The sequence below is a fragment of the Hetaerina americana genome, unplaced genomic scaffold, assembly GCF_022747635.1.
Source record: "Hetaerina americana unplaced genomic scaffold, ioHetAmer1.1.p SCAF_3, whole genome shotgun sequence".
NCBI classification, from domain to species: Eukaryota; Metazoa; Arthropoda; class Insecta; order Odonata; family Calopterygidae; genus Hetaerina; species Hetaerina americana.
In genome coordinates this window covers 45,548,685-45,576,428 of record NW_027286874.1, presented here as the reverse complement: position 1 = coordinate 45,576,428, position 27,744 = coordinate 45,548,685, and the positions used below count along the sequence as shown (strand labels likewise).

Below are 27,744 nucleotides of genomic sequence, written 5' to 3'. Positions count from 1 at the left end.
TAGTACTAATTACAACGTTGGCAGTAATTCTGGTATAATGAAGTGGATAAATGAAAAATTGTGAGAAAGCTTTAAAATGTCACTCAATAATACAATGTCACTCAGTATCGACCTTATAAAATTATTTAACCAATGCGACAATTTTCAAATTTGTTTACAATTTCCCTTAGACTTCGCTAACTGCTAAATACTCACAGATCTTCGTCAAAGATGACTTGAAAAAAATGGTATTCATTAAGATAATTAGTCAAAGGAGAGAGAGAGAGAGAGAGAGTATGCACGCGATGCTTATATGTCAGCATTTATCTTTCGCTCATAACTCTTCTTATTTGATACAGACGAGTTAAGGTTCATTCTGACTTCTTCAGATAATATAATTTGTGCAAACGCCGAGCTTATTTATACGATATTACATACGCTGAATAAACATTTATGTAATCGAGGAGTGTCATCCGAGGAGCATATAATGACAATGCGGCAGCGAAATGTTCTTCCCAGTTGGCAAGTCATATCTACACCAGGAAGAGGTAAGGAGCGCTTTATTGATAATAACTTACTACTAAGAAACAGAATAGCATACAGTTTAGAAAGCAAGCCAGTTGAACCGGCTGTTACAATAATAAAACCCATTGCAGTTGTGACTCAATATAGAGTGGCATTATTCTGCACCAAAAATCTTGAATTTATATGTTCCAGATTTTAAAGTCATTATGAATGTAACATTATCGGTGGAGAGTATTTATTCGCGATAAATAATTTTTGAAGCGTTATGAATTTGTATCTCAAAGAGACGCATACATCTTCTGGAAATTTTTAACTCTCTCTTGTGTATTCCTGAAAAATTTTATTTTAAAATGTTAGTATTAAGTTTCTGAATCCATATGCATATTTTTAGCATCCAAGTTGTACAAAGTTAAGTATAATTTGTAGCCTGTTATTACTGATTTAGAGTGATTAGCTACCATTGAAATCGAAGGAATATTTAAATTATACAATGAGAAATATTCCCTCTCATCAACGCATTTCGACTATTTTTCCCCATATTAGGTTTTCCACCCGATGTAATTATTATTAACCCAAATAATTAGCTAAACATGCCCAAATAAAGGTTTTAAGCAATCCTAGACCTTTCCTAAGAATGAAGTGATTTTTGAAGATGCATACTGTTACGAGATCATGTAAAGTGCGCACATTTCAAAATAGGTTGAAAAGGAGGGCAGCGATAGTATGTACGATGGCAGGGAGGAGATATTTCCAAATTTTTGCGTTAGCATATAATAACCAGCTAACTCTTGAGTAACCTGCTATGGGGAACATGAGAAAAATGATTCTGATAAACGAAGGTAGTTTGAAAGATTCTCGGAATCACCATCAGATGTCAATGGTAGCCCAACGATTTTGTCGCATAGTAATAGGTAATCCTTTATGAGCAAATACATGACGCATCAGTGCTCTGGGAAGAATCTGTGATGCGGACGCCTATCTGTTGTTGTTACCGTCTAGTGATTTGTGAAAATTGGAAAGAATTGAGATTCTAAGAGTGATTAAATAATTTGTAAAGAAAGGTATGAGCAAAGCAATAGAAATTCATGCCGACTTTCAGAACACTCTGCCCCCAGATCCATTCGGCTCCTTCATATTCAACTGTTGCCAAATGGATGAACGAGTTCAAGTTTGGTCGGGACAGCTTAGATGATGATCCGCGTAGCGGTCGGCCAAAATGTGCCACTGCTAAAGAAATCATCGCAAAAGTACATAAAATGGTCATGGAGGATCGTCAACTAAAAGTGCGAGAAATCGCTGAGGCTGTAGGGATGTCATTTGAATGGGTATATCACATTTTAACAATGGAATTGGATATGAGAAAATTATCTGCTAGATGGGTGCCGCGACTCTTGACGCAGCATCACAAATGCATCAGAATGGAAATTTCCGAATAATGTTTGACCCGTTTTAAATGCAACCAACGGGATTTTCTGCACCTGGTTGTGACATCAGATAAAACCTGTGTACACTACTACATTCTAGAGACAAAACAGTAGTCAAAGCAGTAGAAACATTTTGATTCACCGCCACCAAAGGTAATACAGTCGGCCGAAAAGGCGACGGCCTCTGTTTTCTGGGATGCGAAAGGGATTCTGCTGGTAGATAATCTTCCCACTGGTCAAACAATTACTGGCCTACGCTAACTTTCTGCAAACCAACTATAGCAAAATATACGCGAAAAATGCTAGGTTTGGCAGGAAAAAAAGTCATCTTTCATCAAGACAATGCACGCCCAGTCATATGTCAATGCCAAGGCAAAAGTACGTGAACTAAGATAAGAATTGTTGCCACACCCGCCTTATTCGCCTTTTAAGAGCAACCGAGTTTATTGGCTCCATCATATTTCCATCTCTTTTCAAAGTTAAAAGTTTCCTCGGTGGACAGAGATTCTCTTCTGAACAAGAACCAACAGCCGTAGTAGACGGGTATTTAGTGGGCCTGAAGGAATCTTATTTTTGAGATCAAGGCATTGGAACATCACTAGACCAAGTACATTAGTGTACAGGAAGACTATATTGAAAAATTAAAATATTTTACAGAGGTCGTTTGTTTATATTCGATTCCGGGAGCTTTTCACATTACCTTCGTACGTGAGGATGTCATCCAGATATTCCGACCGCAACGATAACGGACAGTGAGGGCGATTAAGACTGAAAGGAAAAAAGGGTTGGTCTATAGTGTGTCATTGACTTAGAGGTTATATCAATTTATAATAAAAAATAGTTTAATACTGTTGCTTTATTTATTGGATGATGAATTTCTTAGAAAAGGATGATACTTGTGGAAACTAAATTTGATAACTTATTCAAAGTAATAGTTTATTTCTTCCCTTGCCACACGATTGGTGTTTTTCTTTATGCAAAGCGTCAGTGAAGATATTTTAAATCTTAGAGCTATAATATGGTAATATAGGTAGAATGCTGGGAAGACGAGGTAGAGAGAAGACAACAATAGGCATTTTGGGTGGAATTAAGGTATCTAAGGAAGAGGAGTCAATATCCTAATATGTTAATGCACCTAATATAAAGTATGGGATTTAAACATGTTTTCTCACGCAAGTCAGGGCTCAGAAGTAGAGTAGCGTGTAATTCCACAGTCCATCAGAAACCTATCCCAGGCTGGTAGACTACTGCTAATAATAAATAATCATAAATCAGGCTGGCTAAAAGATGATAACTGCATTCGTCCGGATGCTATTTTTCTTAACTTTTGGATTTTCAAGATTTGAAAATATATTTACCATTTGCGTCTGTTTTAATTATTTTTATTCACTGTTTTTATCTTTCTAGGAGTGATGGCGATCACCGCGTTTGCGGCGATATGGTCCTTTTTAATGATGTCACCTTCGTCGCAAGCTGCTATTTCCAACAATCGGATCGTGTCTCTTGTAGAAAATGGTTTGCTCCTGAACTTGCGTAAAATTTCTTCAGTTCGTTTACATTGCGTTTAGTTAATAGAATTTAAAGATAACTAAAAACAGGAATAAATACATTTAAAGTATTCTTTCATTGTTTTGGATAACACGCATTACACAAAGCGATCATTACTCTGTGTGGAGTGTGAGTTAGAAAATTCCAAACTTAACTCAAGGAAATAATTTCTCAAATTCCGTTATGCACAAAAAGAACGTCTTACGTCTCCTGTAAACATGAAAACGTTTTTCTATTTCATTGAGCTTTTTACGAGCAATTCAGTAAGTGAAATTAAAAAAAATAGTTCAGATAATGTAAGTAGCAGTAATAAACACTCCGTGAACCGTGTAATGCACCCATCTATGTATTTACTTCATAAAGAGTGCGTACACGTATTTTAAGCTGAACTACATAATTCTATCTACTCCAAGTTCCAAGAAAAAATTGATCGACCTTAGAACTTGAATACGCCTCGTAAATCTGAGAATATGATAACTAAGTTAGCTCAAGATACAGCAACCATTGCACTTTAAATTACTCGTGAATGTTTAGATCCAAATGCCTCCACCAGACATGTAATATTTCTTGCCCATTCGTGACACAAGGTGAAAGTGCTTTGAGGGGAGATATTTAACGTAGTAGGTAGCAGTGTGAGGGATAAGAGTTGCAGCACAAGAGGGGGCTAACGCTCTGCTTCAGAAACTAAACATTTATTATACTGTGTTTATTTTATTTATTTGTCTTTATTGAATGCAACACTGGAAAACGCTTATAGCGGTATGATGTAATCAAGGGACATCTATTCTGTTGTGGACGATCATCTAACTAATACCGGTCTAAGTGGACAACGATTATTAGTTATATTCCCCGATATTATACGGGAGGAGGGGGAGGAGCGTAAAACTATTTATTGGCAACAAAGCTCATTGCTTCATAAGGTTCTTAGTAGACCTAGGTAAATGTTTTAGTTTACCGAAAGTTTCCGGGATTAAAACCTTAGGACTGAAACTTTTATGACAAAGAGACGGAATGAACCATTCCAGATTGGGTTCACTTCAGTAATCCATCATGGGTTTTAGAGCTCTGAAGAAAAAGAAAAATAGCTAACATTTTAGGATTGATTCTGAATGACAAAATCAATGGCGTTCTTGTAGTCACAACAAATTGAGTCATAATTTAATTAGCCTTTTCTTTCTCAAATAATGTTTTCCATTATGAATTTAAATATGTGTCATGTTTTAATGGATAAGCACACTAATGCATTTCAGATGTGTAATGTAAAATATCATAAGGTTTTTGAGCATATTTCCTTAATCGACTACAAAAAAACCGCACCAATCCACGACAATTTCCACCTATTTATTTTCAGTCAAAGCCACTTGGGAACAGGTAAGATCCCTTTCATTTCAAATTTTAATGACATTTGTTCGTGTTTTAATAAAATTTCGGAGTTTTGTAAAAATGGAAATAATAGCTGATCATTTTTAAAAATGGCTAATTTTACTACCAACATATATTTTTTCTGTTTTAATTTGAGGAAGAAGCAAATGCATGAGTTTTCCACAGCATAGGCTCTAATGACTCCAAAATCCGGAGATAGGCTAGTTTTTTTTCCTTTCTAAATATTTCTTTAAAAGGCTTGACATGCGCGTCAGTAATATTCGTAGATAAAATACAAACTGATAATTGGAGAGAGGAAATCTGAATCAATCGTCGTGAACTGATGCGTCTTTAATAATTTAATATTGTTCCAATGCTAAGGCATCACTAATAATGCTAATGTCATAGTGCCAATACTATACTGTCCTGTTACAGCACCGTTACTATAATGTCCTCGCTCGAAGAAAAACTTAAGCTGTAGTAATGATTAAAAACATTGATAGGAATGTCATAGCTGTCTATGCCTATTACTTTTAGGTGTGAATTCTTCACAATACACGCATCGATGAAGGCGCTGTTAAACTTAATTATGCCTTTTCTCTTCCTACGCCTACCTCGCTAGTCTGGTATTTTTCCTCTTTCACAGAGTTCAACATCCCGTCGCCAATCAAAATGCTCTTAATCCATCTTTCCTGCCTCCTTTGGATTTCTCCCAGCAATCCCCTCCCCCACCATGCCCAGCACTTCCTCATTTGTTTTCCTTTCTATTCATTTTACCTTTTCCGTCTTCCTCTCCCATCACATTGTAAAAGCCTCCAATCTACACTTATCATCTTGCTTCTACGGCCATATTTCTTCGCCGTAGAAAATTATGCGCCTCATCAAAGTTTTAGCAAACCTTTATCTAACATCCTTACTCAACGTCCCAGTTACCCATTCCCCCTTCCGCGTGGAAACGTATTTGCCTAATAAAATTAATCCTCCGTTTAATGTCCCGACAACTTAGATATTCTTGGTCCAAAAGTCTTCCGAGATAGCTGTACTGTTCCCTTTCTCTAGTTTTTTTCCTAAAATTTGCATGCTTGTCTTACCCTTCCAATTTCTGGAAAACTTCATAAACTTTGTTTTTTTTCGCATCGATTCGTATCCAATATCTGTAATACTGATTTCCTAATGTGCTCAGTGATAATGGTAATCATTTTCATGACTGGCTAATTAAATCACTAATAAATTTACTTACAAGTTTGATCACTAATAAATTGCTCTCATTTTTATGAAATCTCCGCCTACTTTGATTTTTACGTCCAAAACCTCCGATGCTGCCGCTACTTCTTCAGTCACAATTTCCGCGGTCGTTTTATAGTATGCAAATAATGTATACAGAGCATGAGATTGCTAGTTTTTATGGATTTTTACTACAAAACCACTAGCATTAATCTCTAATTAAAATCATTCCCCTTGCAGTCAATAGAGTATGTTATGGTGAACTGGGTTGTCTTGTGACGGACGAAGACTGGTACGACAAAATACACAGGCCATTCAATCCCACGCCATCTGCCAGAGAAGACATTCGCACAACTTTTAAACTGTTTTCTCAGGACAATGCACAAGGAGTAAGTGGAGATATTTAAGTCTATTTCTAGTATCAATATTACCACAAAGTCAAAGAGTATGTTCGATAAATCATATTTAGATGATGGAAGGAGTGTTTAAAAGAATACGATTGAATGGATTCGGCTGCCTTGTCGTTAATACTTACGTCATTTATGATGTTACTCGTTAGAAGTTTAGCAAGAGTGGGAAAACTCCTCGACTAATATGACCTATGTACATCAAGTGTAGAAAAAGCTTTATTTCATGCATTGATTCAAAACTTGATATAAACTTTATACAGTAAATATCCACAATTATTCACCGAATCCGCGCCAAATTTGTCCAATGATGTCGTAAAATATTTCATGTGACACTGATACTTACGTACCTTATCGATCTAGTCATTTAACTTAAAATCATATTTTGGTCGTGACGGCATTTTTCAACGATACATGGGATGGATAAAAAGTATGGGAACAATTTTTCCTGACGTGATTGTACTTGAGCGCAGAGCGCTCGCACTGCGCAGGCTCTGTGGTATGGGGTCTGACCTTCAACACCTCGCCAAGCGCCAAACGCCTGCGAGCGTTCGTTTAGGTTAGAACGTGTAGTTAGTGACTCGATGCTAGTGCAAAATGCAGCGAACAATTGAACAGCGATACGCCATCGAATTTTTGGGGTAATTGGGTACGGAGGAATTGGGCATGATTCGCCAAATGTTCCAGGATGTAGGCATGTCACAAACTGCAGTTTTTAAGTCGTACAAGCTCTTCAATGGTGGCCGAAAGAGTGTGGAGGACGACGGTCGTCGACGTCAAGAATCGACAACGGTCAAGGTGTGCGTGAGGTGCGGAATTCAGGCCGTCAGTTAAGTGTGTGCGTGATCACAGATCGTATTGGCATTGATAAGATGGCAGTGCACACCATTATCACAGAAAATATTCACTAATGCGAAAGATTTGCGCCTAACTCGTCCCGAAGGCCTTGACGGACGATCAAAAGCAGAGTCGAGTGTCTGCTTGCGAAGACCTTCTGCAACAACATCGCAACGATTCCCCAACCCCCTTTACATTCCCATCTTGGGACCAGCAGACTATTTCCTATTCCCAAAAGTGAAATCCTCCCTCAAAGGATACCACCGTGAGACCGTAAGTGCCGTCAAAGAAGCCTTAGCTTGAGCATCATTTACCAGCTTGATGCTTCTGTCTCATTTAGACCATTTGGAAAAGACTCCCATCCTTTCAATTAACCTTTTATTTTATGCCGTCGTGTTATTATGACTGTAATGTTTTCGTATCCAAAATATTATAAACTGGTGAAATGATTGGTGCACTTAATATGTGAAAAAATAGCATTAAAATACGGGATTACTTACTCCACCAATGACTATTATCAACTTCTTTAATTGAATGAAATTTGTACGTGGCGTATTCTCCATTACATTACAGGAGGTGCTACATGTCAAACCGGGAGGTGCCATCGCTTCGAGATTCTTCGATCCCTCTAAAAATACCAAAATTATCATCCATGGATTTCACAGCGATTCTAATCAAGACTGGGTCGTGGTAAGTACTCCCCAGAAATGTCAGCATGACCATCAAGAGCGGGAAAATATAAGCGATGCTCAATAAAGAGTGGTCATACATTATATTAGGCATAATTAATTGTACACAATTTTAATTTTATGATATGTCGTCAGCTTAATGAATTACAGCTATGTTAATCATGAAAGATCTGGTGCTTTCCCGGCGTATTAGTTGGGTGAATTCTTCTCGGGTCTTCCACCGGGTCAATGGCTCCATAGCTGCCGACGTTTCGATTCCCGACTCGGTCATCGTCATCAGGGCTGATTGCCGTTCCGCCAAAAAGTTTCCAATATATTTATTTATGTACCCGTCTCCACGGCTCAGGTGTCATCTGATTGGACCCCAGACCCACCGGGTCTAGGGCGCCTCGTGATTGGCCGAGCGTTCTGCCTTGTTTCCCTGATGCATTTCAGAATAAGTTTCCAGGTATTGCTCAAATGAAAACCTGAATCCCTATTGAAATTTTCCTTTTGAAGGCGGATCTCGATGGCCTCCTTTGCCAGACGATCCCATTAGCCACGCGCGCGGCAAAGTAATTTCGCCTCGTCCCAGTTGATGGCGTGGTCTCGGCCGACGATGTATTCGGCGATGGCCGATTTTTCCAGCTGTGCCAGTCTCAGGTGTCTTTTATGCTCTTTCAGGCGGGTTTCAATCGTGCGGCCTGTTTCTCCAACATAGACCTCGCCGCACTCACACGGAATTTTTTTCATTTGAATTTTTTATGTTAATTATGTTTCAATGATTTGACTCCAGTGTTGAATCAGCAGCTGCCGTTGCAAATTGAAATATGTTCAGTTCATCTACGCCTCCTTTGCTCATTAAAACGCTTTCCATGAACGTATTAATTCACATTGGGTAGCAAGAAAAAGATTAGGTCTGGACTAAACGGAGGATGAAGATCAAACTTTGCACTGACTATTCACAAGATAATTTCGATTTCGCGATGAATGTCGCGAAACCCACCAAACACAAACACGTTTCAATTACAATAGGCACCAGATGAAAATTTCCATATTTATAATTTTGTTCTTTGTGTTATTTGATGATCTTATCTTGCAATAGTGGCGGCACGGCGTCAATGTTAACTTCCCTAAGAGCAGTGACTGGGGCTCCCGGTCTACCTTCCTTTTAAGTTTGTTTCCCTTCTTTAAATTATTATTAAAATACACATGTGCTAATAGACATTGTCAGGTGGCACACAAGTCCCATATAATTGCAAAAGATAGTACATAAAACCAGACTTCAAAACACAAATCTCTTTAACAAAACAAGTGAATCCCCATCCCATTTACAGCCATTAATCAGCAAGGAAAAAAGATAAATTAAAAATAAAATTAAGCTATTACATATAATACATTACACCACACATCAATCAAATTATTACATATATGCCTTACATCTATTCTTAAAAGTATACACTCTGTTAGGAAAGGACTCGAATATTTTTGCAGGTAAGGTGTTCCACTCAACAATTGTTCTATTTAGAAAAGAAATTTTTTTTTATTTGTTCTCTGTGCCCGGCATTTTACCTTAAATTTGTGATCATTTCTGCCTATAAAATTTGGGTTCCCCGCCTCTTTCCTAAGATCTGCCCAAGCTTTCTCCCCCATCAGAATTCGGAACATTCCACAAAGTCTGCTTACTTTCCTTCTAGTTTCTAGAGGTTCCCACCCCAGCGTTTCTACCATGTCAGACACACTCTCCATCCTCCTATGCTTCCCCAGAACATATCGGGCAGCCTTTCTTTGCACCTTTTCCAGTTTTTTAATATGACCTTCTTCATGAGGGTCCCATACAAGAGAAGCGTACTCTAAAATTGGTCTTACTAGGGTCTGATAAGCCTTCTCCTTGGTTGCTCTAACGCTCCCTTTGAGGTTTCTCATTACCCAATGAAGATATTGAAAGCCATCGCTTAGCTGTGCTATAGGGGACTCTTCATAAGCCTTCTGTAGCGTTACATGGGGTTCGTCTGGCACTTTGTTCAGGCAAAAGCAAAACTTCAACTAAGCATCGCGTGTTTATTCAATATTTGCCGTACGCGTACTGAATGTGTTGCAATATTCAACAGCTGACGCAATGCTCTAGTGAAATCAATGCAACTTGTATCTCATATACATTACACATTAAGCTCCCAATACACACATATTGCATTTTTTACTAAATCTTCAGGGGGCAAAAACCATTCCAAAAATTCCATAGCAATGGGACGAGACAATGATGTTTAAGGCCACCAAAAACTCACAAGAGCATAGGAAAAAGAACGCTTGTATTTATTCAAGAATTCAAATTTGCATTGTTGTGGTGTGGAGCCTCGAGTCTTTAGACTTGGGCTACATTGCGAGTACATGTTGTGGTACTTACGAGTAAATCAATCTGCCTAATTTCATAAGGTATTATTAAACGTATTTTATGCGATTAACATGTTAACCGGCCTATCAGTTTCTAGGGTTATTTCATATGCGCAAAGCACGATAAACAACGCTGGGGTTGGTTTGATAGGTGAGGGTAGACCTCACCTCGTACTAAGCCCATTAAGGTATGAAATGTACACATAAGGGCCGGCAGGAGGTAGTTCCTTCCCTTGGTCCGCCAGTGGTTTCCCAGGAAGTGCTGATACCCGAAAAATCATACAACCTGTGTGGAGCTGAGACGCCCAGAGGCGTCACCCGTAATCGAACCCATGTTCTAACTGTCAGTTATCCAGCACTCTATCTAATAGACTGCTGTGCCTCCTAATTAATGCGACGGTGTTCTCAAAAATGGCGTTTTCAATTCATTCTGTAGAAATGTTCCTTCCATACTGAACTATCACCCTCATTGCCTTAAGGACGTATGAAATGTATGCCAAGTAATCAATGATTTCAAATAACCATTGCCAAAACTACTCAATATGCCAACGTTATCGATTCCAATCAAATCTTCAAGTTTTGACGGACGAATACTAATTTGAACATTTGAGCTTTTAGAGATAAATTTTTGCCGTAGTCATCGGTAACTTCAGCTCAGCCGCTCGGTATTACACCAGTAAAACGAGACAGAAATGGGTGGACAAGCTAAGGCAAGGCAACCCTTCACGCGCATAGTGGTTTTTGCCTCTACAAGGAAAATAATCTATATCTTAGAATAAAAAATAACATGAAGACAGGTCGCTAATAGGGAGGAACATGGAATACAATTAGGATGTACATATGTGTTTATTTCGTAAATTTAGATTAGGTATTCTACGTCAATTGGGTAGAATTAATAAATGTATTGCAGAAAAGAGGAATAGATGGATATATACCATCTATTCCCTTTTTCTTATATTAAGGAGACTTAATCACTGCCTCAGACTGCCCAGATACGAGTAGCGGGGGTAGAGAGTCGGGATGGGTAGTGTTAGGAAGAGGGGTAGGATAGTGGTGTCCATTATCATCTGTGCTTTCAAGCGTATACGTATGTGGAGGATATGGTAAAGTTGACATGGAAGAAACTGGAAATAGGAATGGAATTCCGTGGGGAATGCATAAAATCAGTCAGTTTTGCTGATTATGCTTTAGTTTGCAAGTCAGCCAAAGGTTTGCAAACGCTGCTGAGCGCATTAGAAAGCCAGTGTAATACGTATGGGATGAGAATAATGCACACAAAACGAAGGTTATGTGGTTTTCGAGAAAGAGAAAGGCGAACTTTACTATTAAAATAAGAGCTCATAAACTAGAGCAAATGGAATAGTTTACCTATCTCGGAGGTGTTCTGGACCAAAATGGTCAAAGTAGTAAGGACATGAGATGAAGAATTGCCACAGGCAAAGAAGCTTTCACAAGGAGGAGGGCATTGATAACGATCGTTAAGAGTAAGGACGTTAAGAAAAATAAAACAGTTTCTGGTGTCGCTTGGTGGAAAATTTTCATATCAAACCACCGAATTTCAATTTCATCACGTTAAGAAAAGGTTTGTTAAATTTTGGTTGTGGAGAGCGATTTTGTACGACGTGGAATTATAGTCGTTGAAGAGAGATGATAAGTGTAGATTTAAGTCTTTTGAACTGTAGGTGCGGAGAATGATGTAAAAGGTCAAATGGACAAAAAGAAAAACAAAAGAGTAAGTGCTGGGCATGGTGGGGAAGTTAGGAGATTGTTGAGAGGAACCAAAATGAGGCAGTAAAGATCAATGTAGATCGTTTGGATTGGTGGCAGGGTGCTGAAGACTGTGATAGAATGGAGATCGTTAGGCAAGCGAGGAGGAGGAAGGATTAGAAAATGTTGTTTTTGTGAACTACGCGGATTCTATGCTTCCGCATTATTGAATGATTCAAACGCGCATGTGTTCCTTGAGTTTGGTAACCAGCCTTATGATTATACGAACTCGCCAAGCATTCATTGCTCCGTAAATAATGTCGTAGGATCTGAGTGAACACTATCCATTATCGTGCAACATTAAGAGGATATAGCGTACCTATGCATGATGAATTCTTCTTGGGTTTTCCACCGGGTTAAGCTCCGCATTGCTGCCGACGTTCCAAGGGACGACTCGTCCATCGTCTTCAGGACTGAATGCCGGATGTCAGGTGACCCCCGACAAAGAGAGTATCACTATCAGCGACCCTTGCAAACCAATATTAGCGACACGGCATTCAGCCCTGAAGACGTTGAAAGAGTCGTCCGTTGAAACGTCGACCGTAATACGGAACTTAAACCTGGTGGAAATCCTAAGAAGAATCCGTAATGAATATACGCCGGGAAAACATCAAATCCTTCTTCGAACCTCTGGTATTTCATGCCCGAGAGAGTTCCCAGCATTTTTATAAATTTATATTTTAATGCCCACTACCCTATAGTAGGCATGATGTTTACTTATTGCGTAGTAGCTGTACGCAGGTAATTATATAATACGTTGGTAATGGAATAGTTGACTCTACTGTTTCGTGGAAGTTTTCATCAAAGCGCGTTTGACTTTATGCATTTTCTTTCGTTGCAGAACATAACTAATTCGCTCATTGAAAGATTGCACGTGAATGTCATCACTGTCGACTGGTCAAATGGAGCTGGGAGTCCATATTTCCGAGCAGTTTCCAACACGCGAGTTGTTGGCCTAGAATTGGCGTTCCTGATCAACAGTCTTATCGTAAGTTTTTCGTGTCAGTGTGTGTGTATGTATACATACATATATATTTATATATTTATATATATATATATATATATATATATATATATATATATATATATAATGGGACGGCACAATAGAACACAAATAGAATAGCAACATTTAAAAGGACACTCACACGGTAAATTGTTCGAGCTTTCGGCCTTCTCCGAGGCCTTCTTCAAATAACACTATATATATATATATATATATATATATATATATATATATATATAGACTATTTTATGTATATATGGGCTATATATTAGTTATTATATATATATATTTATATTTATCCAGGAGTGAGTACATTCGGGGTCGTTCTCTTTACCCGTCCTCGACACCGACGGTCCAAAGTCCTAATTACCATCAGAATTTATCTTAGATTATATAACAGCAATTTTTGCTCATTGATGAGCATGAAAGTCACTCGAAATTTATTCGCCATCAGCAAAGCAGATTCGTTGAGCGAAGAAATCAAGAAAAAACGTCCTCATTTGGAATAGAAAAAAAATTCTCTTCCATGAAGATAACGCACGGATGCACACATGTGCAGTATCGATGGCGAAAATAATGGAGTTAAAGCTCGTATGATTGTAACATCCACCGTATTCATCAGATTTGGCCCTCAGAGACTTTTTTAATTTAGAAATTTGAAAAAATGCTTCGGCAGAAAACAGTTCATGTCAAATGAGGTCATCGCCAACGCAGATGCCTATTTTGAGGACCTTACTTTTTGGACGGCTTAAAAAAGTCGGGAAAATGCAGAGAAAAGCGCATCAAGCTGAAAGGAGATTTTATTGAAAAGAAAAAATCTATTACAAATTTGTTTTTATGTTTTTTCCTAGGGACACACTGAACGACCAACGTAAATGTAAGAATTAAAGAAGGAATGAAAAGCTGAGAAGGAAACAGAATGGAGGGGAGGTAACATTTGTAAATAAATGACTGATGATAAATAATGTATTGATAATTAATCTATGATTATTAGGAATGTAGGCCATTGTTGAGGTTAGGGAGGTGTATGGAAGAAAAAAGGTTTCTCGCAATTCTCCACTCATGGAAAAAGCATTAAATTATCTGATTTTTCATTGCGGAGTAGGATGTTGGCCACGATCCACCCTGGAGAAACTGATTTATCGACTTATTTGGGCGAGGTTGAGACTAATAGTCCCTTCTTCCACCTAACCCTAACTGGTGAGGTTAATCAAAATTATGAATGACTTTTTATTTTTATTAAAACTTGTTATTATTTATTGAAACTTTTTATTGGGCGTATTGAGCAAGTTTGCCATCACAATACTTCGTTTCTCATAATTTTGCAATCAATTGAGCCCCTTTGCTTCTTCGGGCATTACTCTGGTAACACAATGATTGGCATTTTGATATCAGGACCCTATATACTCGTATTATTATGCGTATATAATTATGAAAATCGCCTTAACACGAAAAGTTTGCGATTTAACCGAACCTTTATTGTAGTTACTTTTCTTTTTGATTACTAGTGAAAAATATTCGAAGGGAATTCACTATTGATATTTTAAACGGGACATTTTGACAGTCAGATTTCCTTAACCATGGTTTTATAACTTTTTACTCTTCACAATTTTTGTGTAACTATATTTTATCAGCATTCATCACTTCTATAAGAATTTTCTCAAATGTAGAGTACTTATTTCATTTTTTAAGGGAAATTACGGTGCCAATGCGCGCCAGTTTCATCTAATAGGCCATAGCCTTGGGGCGCATATTGCCGGTTATTCAGGAGAAAAAATCAAAAAACTTGGAAGAATTACTGGTAAGAAAAATTTAATTTCGAAATTATTGAATAATTATAGAATAATTTTCTTAAAACTGATTGTAGCAAATATTATAATTATAAGGTAATCTAACGGTTATGGTAGGTTTTGGGTGGGCACAACTTCCAAATAAATATTTTGTTTCTCCTAACAAAACACAATCCAAGATCCTACTCTAAAACAAGTCCTTTTTCATCTATGTACACTTCCTCCCTCCCTTCATTCCGTCCAACATTCTTATTCTATTCCTACCCTTTCCTCGTTTGCCTAGCACTATCCCTGTATCACAATCTTCAACGTCCCACTTCCGATCAATATGCCCTTCATCCATTTTTCCTGCCTTCTTATGATTTCTCCCAACAATCCTCTCTCCTAGCCCACCTCCAGCCCACAATCTACTCTCCCAGCCCCGCACCTCCTTATTTTTCTCCACACCCACATTTCAAAAGCCTCCGATCTACGTCTATCCTCCTGCATCAGTGCCCACGTTTCCACGGCTTACATAATCACGCTTCATATCAAAGTGTTGACGAGCCTTTTCTAAACATCTTTACCCAACGTCCCTGGCATCAACTCCCTCCTCTTTGTGAAAGCCTCTTTGCCTGGTGCAATTCTTCTCCTTATGTCCCTACTACTTTGACCGTGTTGGTCCAAATCACTTCCAAGATACGTAAACTGTTTTACTTGCTGAATTTTTTGCCCGCCTATTTGAATGTTAACTTTAGCCTTTGTCTTTCTGGAAAGCCGCATAACATTCCTTTTATTTATATTGATTCTCATCCCATATCTATCGCACTGAATTTTCAATTCACTCAGCAATGCTTGCAACCTCTTGGCTGATTGACAAACTAAAGCTTGGTCATCAGAAAACCCAACTGATTTTACGGATTCCCCGCCGACTTTCATACCTATCACTAGTTTTTCCCATGTCTCTTTAATCATTTCCCCCACATATATGTTGAGTAGACCCGTGACAATGGACAGTCCTGCCTTATATCTCTCTTCCTTACACTGCCCATCCGCACTCGCGGTCTCCCACCTCGCACCTGGTGACTAGCTTCCTGTCCCTGCAATCTATTCCTATTTTCTGGAGTATATTCATTAGTTTTTCCCAATTCACTCTATCCGACACCTTTTCGAAATCTACGAAACAGGCAAATAGGTCCTGAGTATATTCTATATTCCCCTCGATTAGTGATCTCATTACTGCAATGGCATCACGCGTATCTCTCTTCTTCCTAAAGCCAAACCGACCATTCCCTAAGTAATTATTTGCCCTACTCTCTATTCTTTTGCTGATGATCCTCAGAACCACGTTAGCTGCGTGGGAAATCAAAATTATTGTTCTGTAGTCGGCACGTGATGTAGCCTTTACCTTTTTCGGAACTTACACTCATCTCACAAAGTTCTCCGGCCAGATTCCTTCCTCATTGGTACGACGAATCAGTCCATATAGACCCTACCTTCCACATTTTCCGAAATCTTTTAGTTATTCCGCAGGAATGTTGTGTACCCTCACGGCCTTATTTGATTTCATCACCCTTTGTGGCTTTCTATCTCTTCGTCGAGTATGCCTGGACCTTAGCTATCTTCATCTACTTCATATTCTCTTTCTATGTTTAACCTTGTTGGCCTAAGTTCTTTACCATACAGTTCTTCTACATATATATTCCTTCAGCTCTCTTGGATCTTTTCTGTTTCAAATATTATCTTACCCGACTTACCTCCAACTATTAACACAGATTTTCCGTCTTACTTCCCGCTAGTGTTTTGACCTTTTTGTATAGCGCACCAATTTCACCCTTCCTCTGCAAACTTTCCAAATCCTCGCACTGCATGTTCCACCATGCTTCTTTTGCTTTATTTGTTACCCGTCTCAGTTTACTATTTAACGCTTTGTGTTTATATGTAACGCTTTTGTGATAATTGGGGCGGTTTCCCGTTGCCTTCCTCAGTAGTGTTTTTAACGTGACACCATCACTTACTGGCCTCCCCACTGGGCTCAGACGCCATTGCAGCCGCCTCACTGAGGAATAGTGGCTGCGTGGACTACCTTTCGTCTGGCTCTTAACCTTCAACCTGTCTCTCATGGGTGGCCCTGCCAGGAGCAATTATCATTGCTCCCGCCAGCTCAGCTCTAGGGGTCATGGGAACGCACAAGCCCTTCCCCCACGTCAGGTTGTAGTCCATGGGAGGGGGATAGCGAATACATATATGTATTTTGCGTCAAACGAAAAATGTACTCTAGATTTAATTTAACTTTTCTTTTAATACTATAGATTTAATTGCTGCTACTATAATATAAGTATATTAATATAAGTTTAAATTTAAATAATAGGAAACATTATTAGAGACTGAGAACTTGAAATTCGGAAAATCATTCTTAAAAATGTTATCAAATAGAGGAAAAACGTGGTACTGGGATACATGTCTCTATTGCATGTAAATAATATTAAAATATGGATTGTCGTTATTTGATAGGGGTTTTCAGAAAACATACGAGAAGCATGGGGAAAAAATTAACCACAAGAACAACAAAGTTATGTGATGCTCAATAATTAGAAATGTTAAATTAAACATTAAATTAGGAAGAAATAAACTAGGGAAGGAAAAGCAGTTCCCGTATTTTTAGGCAAGTGGGCCTAATATTGATAGAACTACAAAAAGCATTAGATTTTGCCTTAAAAATTATTCGTAAGAAGGGAATCGATCGATAACACGCTTAAACAAAACAAATAAACAACTAATTATCAAAGATTTGAACTTGGAGCGTCTTCGAGGTAAAGTCATGAGCGTAGATTGAGACTTTCGAGATGCGGGGATGGAGAACAATTGATGAGGTAAGTCGTACTGAGAAATGGAATGAAGAGGGAAGAAACGTTAAGTTTTAAAGATGCTGGAGGAAGATTGGAAGCTGATAGGTGAAGTCTGAAGAAGGTAGAAAAAGTGTATGGATAAAATATTGAGAAGTAGTGGAGTGTTGAAGAGGTGATAGAAGAGAGAATGTTACGTAAGCTGAGTGGAGGAAGGAAGAGACTAGGCCTTTTTAGATAGAAGGCACCAAGAGCTGAATGAATAAATAATATAGGTAAACATTTAATTCTGCAAGGCCTGATTTTTTTATGACTTGGCGAAGATTCTGAGTCATGTAAAATGTGGATTTTTTGCTGATTGGTCCTAAAGATCGTTATAACGTATATAGCATATTATTCAAGGCTTTTCAAAGTTTTAAATTTTCATTCAATTGGAAACAGTTTGGATTCAATAGCATTAATCATAATTTTTCTAATTTGCAAAAGGTTTGGATCCAGCAGGACCCGGTTTCACAAGAATGCCCGACTACGTTCGCTTAGACCGTAATGATGCCAAGTTTGTTGACATTATTCACACCGATGCGGAATTCTGGGGTGAATATATTTTGTTCACATTATGTTTATAATTGTATTTTATCTAATGCAGAACAAAATTTTAATCCTCTTAATATTCAATACGAAAGGGCATATATTTTTCGAATGTGTTCAGGGATATTTATGCCTTGAGTAATTGACGTAATGCCAAATCTGACGTAATGTCTCTCCTTGGCGTAATGCCAAGCATTAATGACAAAAAGTCTGTGAATTTTCATTCGAAGAGGAAATTTCAAAAATCTCATGGATTAACTAGGGAGCGATTACCCTGGGAACAATTGAGTTTCTTCATCATTCATCCTTTGTACTTTTGTCAATTCAGAACAATTTGCGCCCACCTGTGCATGCGACTTTACATGGCTTGCATGTATAAAATTTTAAATGGAGTGATATTTCTGACTCCCCCGCTCAAAGAGAGACACCCGTAACACCTTCTATTGGAAAACCCATAGAATATAATACACAACTAATCAGTTGAAAGTGGAGATTTCTTTGAGTCAATTTGCATGGTAGATCTCCTATATTCTGATATTTTAGTCATAAAGACGACCACGAGTCACAAGACGACTCGACGAAATTACCGATCAGCTCACGAAAGAGAGGTCAGAGAAGATTGAGCATTTATAGGTAGAAAAGTAATCTTAAAATTCTTTCCCCTCTAACCCCCGTGAGTTTCAATGATGGAGAGAAAGTACGAAGGGGTGGCGACCACACCCTTTCACTCCCTGAAATGTGGGAATTGGCACCACCGGTAAGTCAAGTGGCATCTCGCATTTATTGGGGAACACGAATGGAACTTAAATCGTTAATAGATAGCTAATCAAATTGAAACAAAATGCCGCTGACTCGATGACCTGGAATGGTTGCAAATCGAGCGGTTGAATAAGACAGGGAAACTTTTGAATATCTCTACATGTGTGAATCATTCTCCCCTCCCGTTGCTAACCTTCCATGCCTCCACATTCCAACGGTAAAAATCCTCGCACAGCAACTTCCACCATCCTTACCCTAACCTCCTCCCCTTCAAATCCTGCCGTAAACACACCCCATCCAATACTACCCACCCCGAATTTTCAGTATGTATACCCCACTCAGGAATTTGAAACATAAGTATATCGTACCTTTTGATGGTGCATAGCCATTGAATCACGCATGGAATAAGTGACTGGGTAAAATTTCATTACCAATTTTCAACGCGACAATTAATGAATTTCGTAGTTTAAGGCGTGATATGGTGGTATTCGAGCATATTAATGACCAAATGGAGACAATTTTCCGTCAGAAAATAATTTATTACCCGATCGATTTTTGGTAAATATATCACTTATCGTTTTAATGACCCAATGGTAACAATTTAACCCTAGATAATAATTTATTATTCTACTGGTTCAATGTACCACATAATCTTCAGGAACATCATCTGACCTAAAGATGATGTAGTACATTGGAACCAGTAGGTTAATAAATTATTATCTAGGGTAAAATTGTTACCATTTGGTCATTATAGCAATAAATAATATTTTTACCACATAAAACGGTGTTACATAGCGTCCTCAAATATTCATCTATAAAGTAACGTTAGAATACGAATACTCTGAAATAATTGAGGGAAAAGGGAAAGTCTCCGTTATGTTCCGCTGTATATTTTATTTTCATGACTTAGAATTGTACAATTTTTATACCATTTAGATGACGAAGTTCATGTTTAACCAGTGCCACCTCCTCTGCCTTCTTTCCTTACGTTCACACATCTCCCACCTCTCCGCTTTCCTTCTCCACATTCCACAGTAATAAAAGTAGTTATTAGGGGAGGCGATCGATAGATGAGGTCATTCGTGCCATTAGGGATAGGTGGGTAATTTATTAGGAGTGGGATTTTCCGTAAATGAGGGAAGTACGGTGGAGAAAAATCCAGCGTCGGAATTAGCCTGCTCCTAACGAAAGGCGTCAAGGAGTCACACAATTTAACGCCCCATCCGACGGACGGCGTGTTCCACTTGAATTACCCTTCATGTGGCAGTTCAAGTAGGGAGCGAGACACCTGTGAAAACTCCTGCCACTGATTCGGACTCGGGTCTTCGGGGTGGTATGCCACTACGTTAGCCATATTACTAACCCAAACCACCCCCCTTCCGTCTGCCAAAGGCCAAAATCCCCTATACCAAGCCTCCCTTTCAGCACCTCCTCCCATTCTTAACGGCGCGCCTAGACCACTGCGTAGAGAAAACCGAGAACACGTTGAGAATTTCTTAAATTTAATTTCTTAACACGTTTGTGAAAAAATGGGAATATGGCCGAATATTTTGTAAAAAGCCGACGAGTTTTTATTAAGGTTGGGTATATAACTCAGGAATCGGCAAATCTTAATGAGGACGGCGTTCTTTTCAATCAGCCTCGTAATATCAGTTCTTGTTTTCCACGGGTCATCATGCCTGCAGACCCTGGCACAAACCGAAACTTTAAAGCAAGACCGACTTCAGTGGTGATACAAACGGCACGCGAAGAAATTATGGATGGCCCACGAAAAATCTACGTAACCTTTGTCCAAATGCTCGGGTGTAAAATCGGGAAAAAAGGAATTTCAATACGACGATACGCTCGTATTCGTCTGGATAAACTGGAAAAATTCAGAAATATGAATCTAGAAAATGAGCGGCCACCCTTTAACATAGAAAGAATAGAGACACACGCCCTGAAAATGAAACTACAGGACTTACAAAGTGCTTCCATACCTTCCCTTCACGATGAATGAAAACTGGTACAATGTAAAGCCCAGAAACGAAACCTTCATTGAAGGCTCTATAGGTAGAAGCATTTTTGTTGCGCCGTGCTCCACAAACCTAATGATATCCAATGCCGAACAGAAAAGGAAGCGAAATACTGAGGCAGCTGACAGAGCGGATCCTTTCACTGTTGGAGGCTTCTCTTTCAAGGATATGGGACCGAGGAGTCGATTGGTGACGTGGACTTCTTCCCCAACGGAGGCAACCGACAACCCGGCTGCGACTTGTCCAGCATTCACCATGGCAACGGCTCACTGAGTCTGTGGAACTGGCTGGAGAATGTTTCCTCTTGCTCACACGCCCGATCCGGAGAGCTCTTCCTGGAGTCCATCATCTCTTCCCCTTTCTTGAACACGGAGGAGCAAGTGGACCACCGCTGTCCATTAGTCGGGTTCCTATGCGACTCGTACGGGGATTTCATAAACGTGAGCTTTTTTTTATGAATTTTAACAGTAAATTCATTTTAATCGAGGTATTATACGCATTGAAGTTAGGTTTTGGACGGTCCCTAATTTATGTATGTCTAAGTACGTATCACGTGCACTTCCCTTTATCCTACATTATTTCCTTCTAAATTTCTTCGTTAATTCTCTCTGCTTTCGTGCTGCCAAAAATCCTACTATCTTCCTTCCTCTGCCTTGCTTGGCTAACGTTATCCCTTCTATTGTGGTCTTCAAAATACCTCTACCTTCCAGTCGAAGCTCTCGACTTCCTCAAATTTCTTTGAGAATATTTAAGAGGTGCGAATTATATGCAACAATTAATGTGTTTAAATATAGAGGGAAATAGCGCCGTATTCTGTGTTAAAATGCCAAGACGCACATAAGTTCAGCCAGATACTATCAACTCTTTTCTATATTTGTAGTAATTGACAACTAATATCTCAAAATTTTTAAAACTCTTGTTAATTTCCACTCAGAAATGTATTGGCATGTCCCGTGATTCCGTAAATCGGGTCACGTCTTGGGGGTTTACTTAGTCACGACTCGAAATTGACGACCGCCGACAAAATTGAAGTTTTTACGCAATAGTTATGAAAATTTTGGCATCAAATGTTTGGGTTTTTCTAGGCTGTGACGTTAGAATTTTTTTTATCGATATCGAATTATCGATTTTTGGGTATTTCATGTCTTACCCGGAAAAGCCTCCACGCTGAACTGCATTGAAAACCGAGCCTTCCCAAGTGGAATTTGAATCGTGTTTTCTTTTTCTTCTATAATTTCTCTTGGGAATCGTTGATTTTTCGAAAGAATTACAAAAATTATTTCTTTTTTAAAATAAGTTACAAGAAGAGATTTTGGTCAAAAATATAATAATCTTTAAACCAGACTGCGATGGTTACAATACTTTTACTAAATTACACACATACGTTACACATCTACTATAACCCCAGTATTCAATCCGGAGGCTGGTTTGATAGGTGATGGTAGAGCTCATCTAGCACTAAGTTCAACAGTGTGTGAAATTCACACGCAGGGTATGAGGGCCATTTCTTTTTCCTGTGCCACCCATGACTCTCCAGGGTGGCATAGGAAAAGTACTGTAAGTCAGCTTGTTTGAGGCTACGGGTGACCAGTGGCGAACAAGGGAATCGAACCCGGATTGCTCGGTCAGTAGCCCAGCGCTCTACCCACTGCCCCTCATACAATCTAATATCGATGTATGCTATCCAATGAATCTTATAACGCTTTAAATTTTACAAATAGTCTGTTCAAAAATAAAATTATTACAACTTCATCTTCTTATCGACTTCGCTAACCTTAGAAAAAATCTTCTCCCCGTTGATTCGCCAATAAATGAATGTGATTACAAAATTTGACTTCGTTAAGAGTTACACTACGACTATTAGTATAAGTATTTGATATGCACGAAATATACTTTTTTGTCTCTAATTTCGACCCCCTCTCTCCAACAGGGAAAGTGCACAGATTGTGGCGAGGACAGGTCAAAATGCTCTTTCATGGGGATCGATGCGGAAAAGTATCCAGGAAAGAAAAAACCGATGACTCCCAAAAAGTTCTTCTTATTGACCAAATCATATTCTCCGTTTTGCGGTAAGATTATTTTTTTATCGTTCAAAACTGAATTTGAAAAGAGACCGAGTGGCGAAAGCATTACAATAAGACACAACCACCAAAGTAACCAATTCGAAGATTGGTTATAGTTGAGGACGGGCTACACGCAAGGACTGCAACTCACTTAATACTTGCACTATTTAAAACCATATTCAACCTCTTTGAGTCAGTAGGTTGTGAAATACACGTTAGAGCAGGGGGAGAGCGGTGGTTCCTTTCCGTGCCACCTGTTTTCCCAAGATCTTGTAAACGAAAAATTGTACAACTTGAGGATGACCCAGAGTTATCACCTGGGTTCGAATCCGGGCCATCTGGTAAGTAGTCCATTGTTCTACTCAATATACTACCACGTCGCCAATGAGATTGGCGGAAGGTCTAATTTGTCCTCAAATAGCAGTAACTAATTGTGAATTTGTGAAGGAGTGTAAAACATTTCTCTCTTTTCTTAACTCCAAACAAATATGCAATTTATTGTCGATCCTATTCGTAGTGAACTATACGTTTGAGGCAAGTGATATTTCATTTTCCTTCCGTTGTATTCATCGTATCCTGTTTTCAATGTCGGGATGCACAGCGATTTGACATCCACGTTTACCGTTCAAAAGGCGGTCGACATTCGTGAAAATTCACTTATTTAGTTATCAAATTATTCATATAAGCCAGAGATTAGGTTTATCATATACTGCGTTTTCAAATGCTTTGCGAAAAATATACAAATTAACATGGCGGACACAAAATAACTTCTGCTACAATAATGCAATGCTGTGATTCATATTAAGCAATCCTAAAACGAAAACCTAGTGATTTATCTTGAGTTTTATTTATCTACATACAGGTATATGTATACAAGGTTTGTCCCAAAAGTAGCAGGACTGAGTCGAATAAATATGTTTATTCCCAGAATTGATGCATTCACCGCTGCCCGAGGGTTTTCCATGCCTGGTACACCTTGGGGAAGGCGGCGCCCGGAATACTGCTAAGCTCCTTCATCACGGCCTGTTGTAACGCTTCCACCGAGCCGTGGTGACATCCTTTGAGCTCGGATTTGGGGAGGGGGAAGAGGGATAAGTCTAGTAGGACATTGTCTAAAAAATTTGAATCCCCGCTCACATGGTCGAGAAGCTCTTGGCAGATCCCCGTGCGAGTTTTCTTTTATTCGTCCGAGAGCACCCGTAGCACCGACTTCGCCCACACCTGTCTCATGCCCATGTTTTCGGTCACAATCGGCGTCTTCAACATCTTTTCGACCCTCCCGAAACAACTTCTGCCCCTCAAAAAGGGCCGATCTACCCATTTTGTTCTCACCATAAACTGTCTTGAGCATGCCACGAGTCTTTTTCCCGGTTGTGTCCAGTTTTACGCTAAATTTGATGGCGTAGCGCTGTTCCAATAACGATTTCATGACGGAGTATAACGAGGTCACGTTATAGAGTTTTCAGAAACGAACCATCCGCACTCTGCGAAGGCTGGGAGCCAACTGCCACCGGCCTCCGACCTTTCCTGAGACTCTCCTCCCTCGAACCCAGCCAAAGAAACCGCTGCCCGTCCGTCCTCCTATCCAGGAAAAAATAAGTCGCACTACTTTTAGGACATTCCTTGTATGTACGAGGGTCATCCGGAAAGTAGTACCCGTTCGTGAAATAAAGACACAAAAGTAAATATTAACAAACATAAAAAATTTTATTTGAAAGAGGATACTTTAAACTACTTCTCAACATAATCTCCAAGCAAATTAAGGCATTTGTCATAACGTGTGACAAGTTTCTGTATTCCTGCTGCATAGTCCTTCGCCGCCAGCTCATTGAGATACGCGAGGGACCCATCTTGCACAAATTTTTGCATAATGCAGATGGTGTTTAACAATTTCATGAACAATTGTTCGAGAAACATTGGGAAAATGCTCACAGATGTCATCAATTGTGACGCGCCGATCGTTCCTCACGAATTCGTCAACTGAGCTCACCAGTTGGTCTGTAATGACAGACGGTCTCTCCGAACGCTCATCGTCGTGTGTGTTCCCCCTCCCCATGTTGAAGTTGCGACACCACCGCCGAACAGACGACTCGTCCATTACATTGTCTCCATACACCTCCTTTAATTGGCGATGAATATCACATGGGCGAACGTTTCTTGCATTGAGGAATTTAATCACTGCCCTCACTTCACAACTGGCGGCGTTCTCAATTTTTTTAAACATTGTAAACAATCACAGAAACAACACAGGCAATGCTAGCGTCACGCAACTTGGCTCAGAGAAGGCAGACAAGCCACTGAAGCTATCTGACCTCGTCCAGCGGCTACTCGCGTCGTCAGCACTTCATGCGGCACGAACGGGTACTACTTTCCGGATGACCCTCGTATGTAGATACATGTATCCATGCATCGAAAGTTTCATGAGTTTTATTTATCTACGCAGGTATATGAATGCATATGCATCCATGCATGTAATGAAGCTCTCGACTTTCTTAAATATCCTTAAGAATGTTTAAAAGGTGCGGAATGAATCAATTACAGCAACAATAATGTGTGGAAAGATAGAGGGAAATAGCGCCGTAGTCACTATCGAAATGCCAAGATGAACCTAGTTTCAGCCAAACACTACCGACTATGCTAGTACTATGGAGATTGACTTAACTTACACTTCAACGTTTTAATCACAAGCGTGCTGCCCATTGCAGTCGCCTAACTGAACACAATTTGCTCCTGCGACGTAGGCAAAACCACGGGTTCGTTATATAACATCCATCGATCAAAGGAAAATTTTATCATGCATTAATATTTCGCCAATGCTGCAACCTTTGTAGTATCTACATATACATTCCTGCCGACCCCGAGGAGAAACATTATCCTAAAAAAAGGATTCCGGATCGTTATTTTGTCATATACTCTATATTATTGTTACTTTTATACATGCATAAGATTGAGCGCGAGGCTAATGATCAGAGGTCCGGGTTAAATTCTAGGGGACGTCTCTGGGTACTCTCAGAATCTTCCAAGCTGTGTGATTTTTTGGGTGCCAGATGTTCCAGGTAAACAATAGGCACAGGGAAAGGAACTGGTCCCTCTACCGTAATGTGTGAATTTCACAGGCTGTTAGGCTTAGTATTGGGTTAGCTCTACACTCACTTATCAAACCAACCTTCGAGTTGAAAATTGTGACGGTGGATATTAACCATTCTATTTTTAATACATCTGTATCCACTTCTAATTTCGCCAATGTATTTAACGTCACATTAGAATTTTATTTCTTCGACAGTTGCCAACTTGAATTCAAATTAGCCGATCGCAATTTTTACTAGAAAATAATTTACTGGCAGTTTTTTAAGGCCAACCTTGTCAGTTTTGATAATAATATATTTGATTAGTAGTATGAGATGCAAGTATTGCAGTTAATTTCGAGTTTTTTTCAATTTCTAGGGTATCATTACGCATTAAATTTGACGGTTTCCCCAAAACTTGGAGGACGCGAGCAAGTCATCGGTGAAATCAGCGCAACAATCCATGGTGACAGTGGCACAGTAACTGAATTGCGGTTTATGGAGTGAGTATGAAAAAGGGAGAATTTATGCAATTTTAATTTATGGAATAATCTACACCAGATCTGACTAAAAATTCTTCGAACTCGAAGCTCTTCATGAGGATCGAGAGTTCATACGAGATTGTTTTGCTTTGTGTATTTGCTATGTTTTACCTACCAGGAATATAGTTCACGTTTCCTAATTTTAAAAAAAACCCATGTTAATGCTTTTGCATCGTATTTCATAAATGGTCTATAATCTTGATCTTGATCAATCACTTTGGCTCATAAGTGCGTGGGCACATCTAATTGAGAAATCCTTTCTTTGGAGGGAAGATCCCGCAGCATGTACAAAGGAGAGACGCATAGTTTCTTGGGGTTCACCAACAGCAGCGCTGGTCACGTAAATTACGTCGAGTTTACTTGGAACTGGAGTCCTAATTCCATCCTCAAATACCTATGTTTGTCGTGCACTAAAGATCTCATCCTTTCAAGCCTTAGCATCACCAACATGGGACTTTATTCAAGGAACTTGTAAGTTTCAATGGCGAATATGCATAATTTCCTTTGATATGAACTGTTTATTTTGAAACTATAGAATTGACGTCTGTATGTGTATTACTAGCACGAGGAAACTAGGAACGAAAACATCAGTAACAAAGAAAACATCCGAAGCGTCTAAATGAGACCCTATGAATTAATAATGATTGGTATAAACCATTCTTAATGCGTAGAAAATGAGATTTTAAACTCTCGCGACCTAAGCTACCATTAATAACTCGTGCTCAGTGAAATCATTGGCAACTATTTATTCGATTTTTAATTAAATCGATTCTATGATAGCTAAGGACTGCACTTAATTAAGTCCCCGAATTGAAATTTTTGGTGAATATGACCCAGTATAGATATTTATATTTTCCGTTTCAGCCTCGAAGAAAGTGTAGCATGCAGCGACAACGCAACAGTCGATCTCAAAGCCGGCACCCCGACCCTGATATTGCTTTCCTGTTGATCAAGAAGAGTGA

The 27,744-nt window shown here is 39.1% G+C and overlaps 1 protein-coding gene across 1 annotated transcript; it reads left to right on the top strand.

Annotated features, from left to right (window-relative positions):
• Positions 1–472: 472 nt before the first annotated feature.
• LOC139690023 (inactive pancreatic lipase-related protein 1-like) lies at positions 473–27,744 on the top strand. Its single transcript, XM_071587203.1, has 9 exons — positions 473–527; positions 3,336–3,443; positions 6,303–6,451; positions 7,880–7,996; positions 12,974–13,120; positions 23,043–23,181; positions 26,620–26,743; positions 27,056–27,253; positions 27,647–27,744. The coding sequence occupies exons 1-9, from the start codon at positions 473–475 to the stop codon at positions 27,729–27,731; spliced, it is 1,122 nt and encodes a 373-aa protein (XP_071443304.1). The 3' UTR covers positions 27,732–27,744.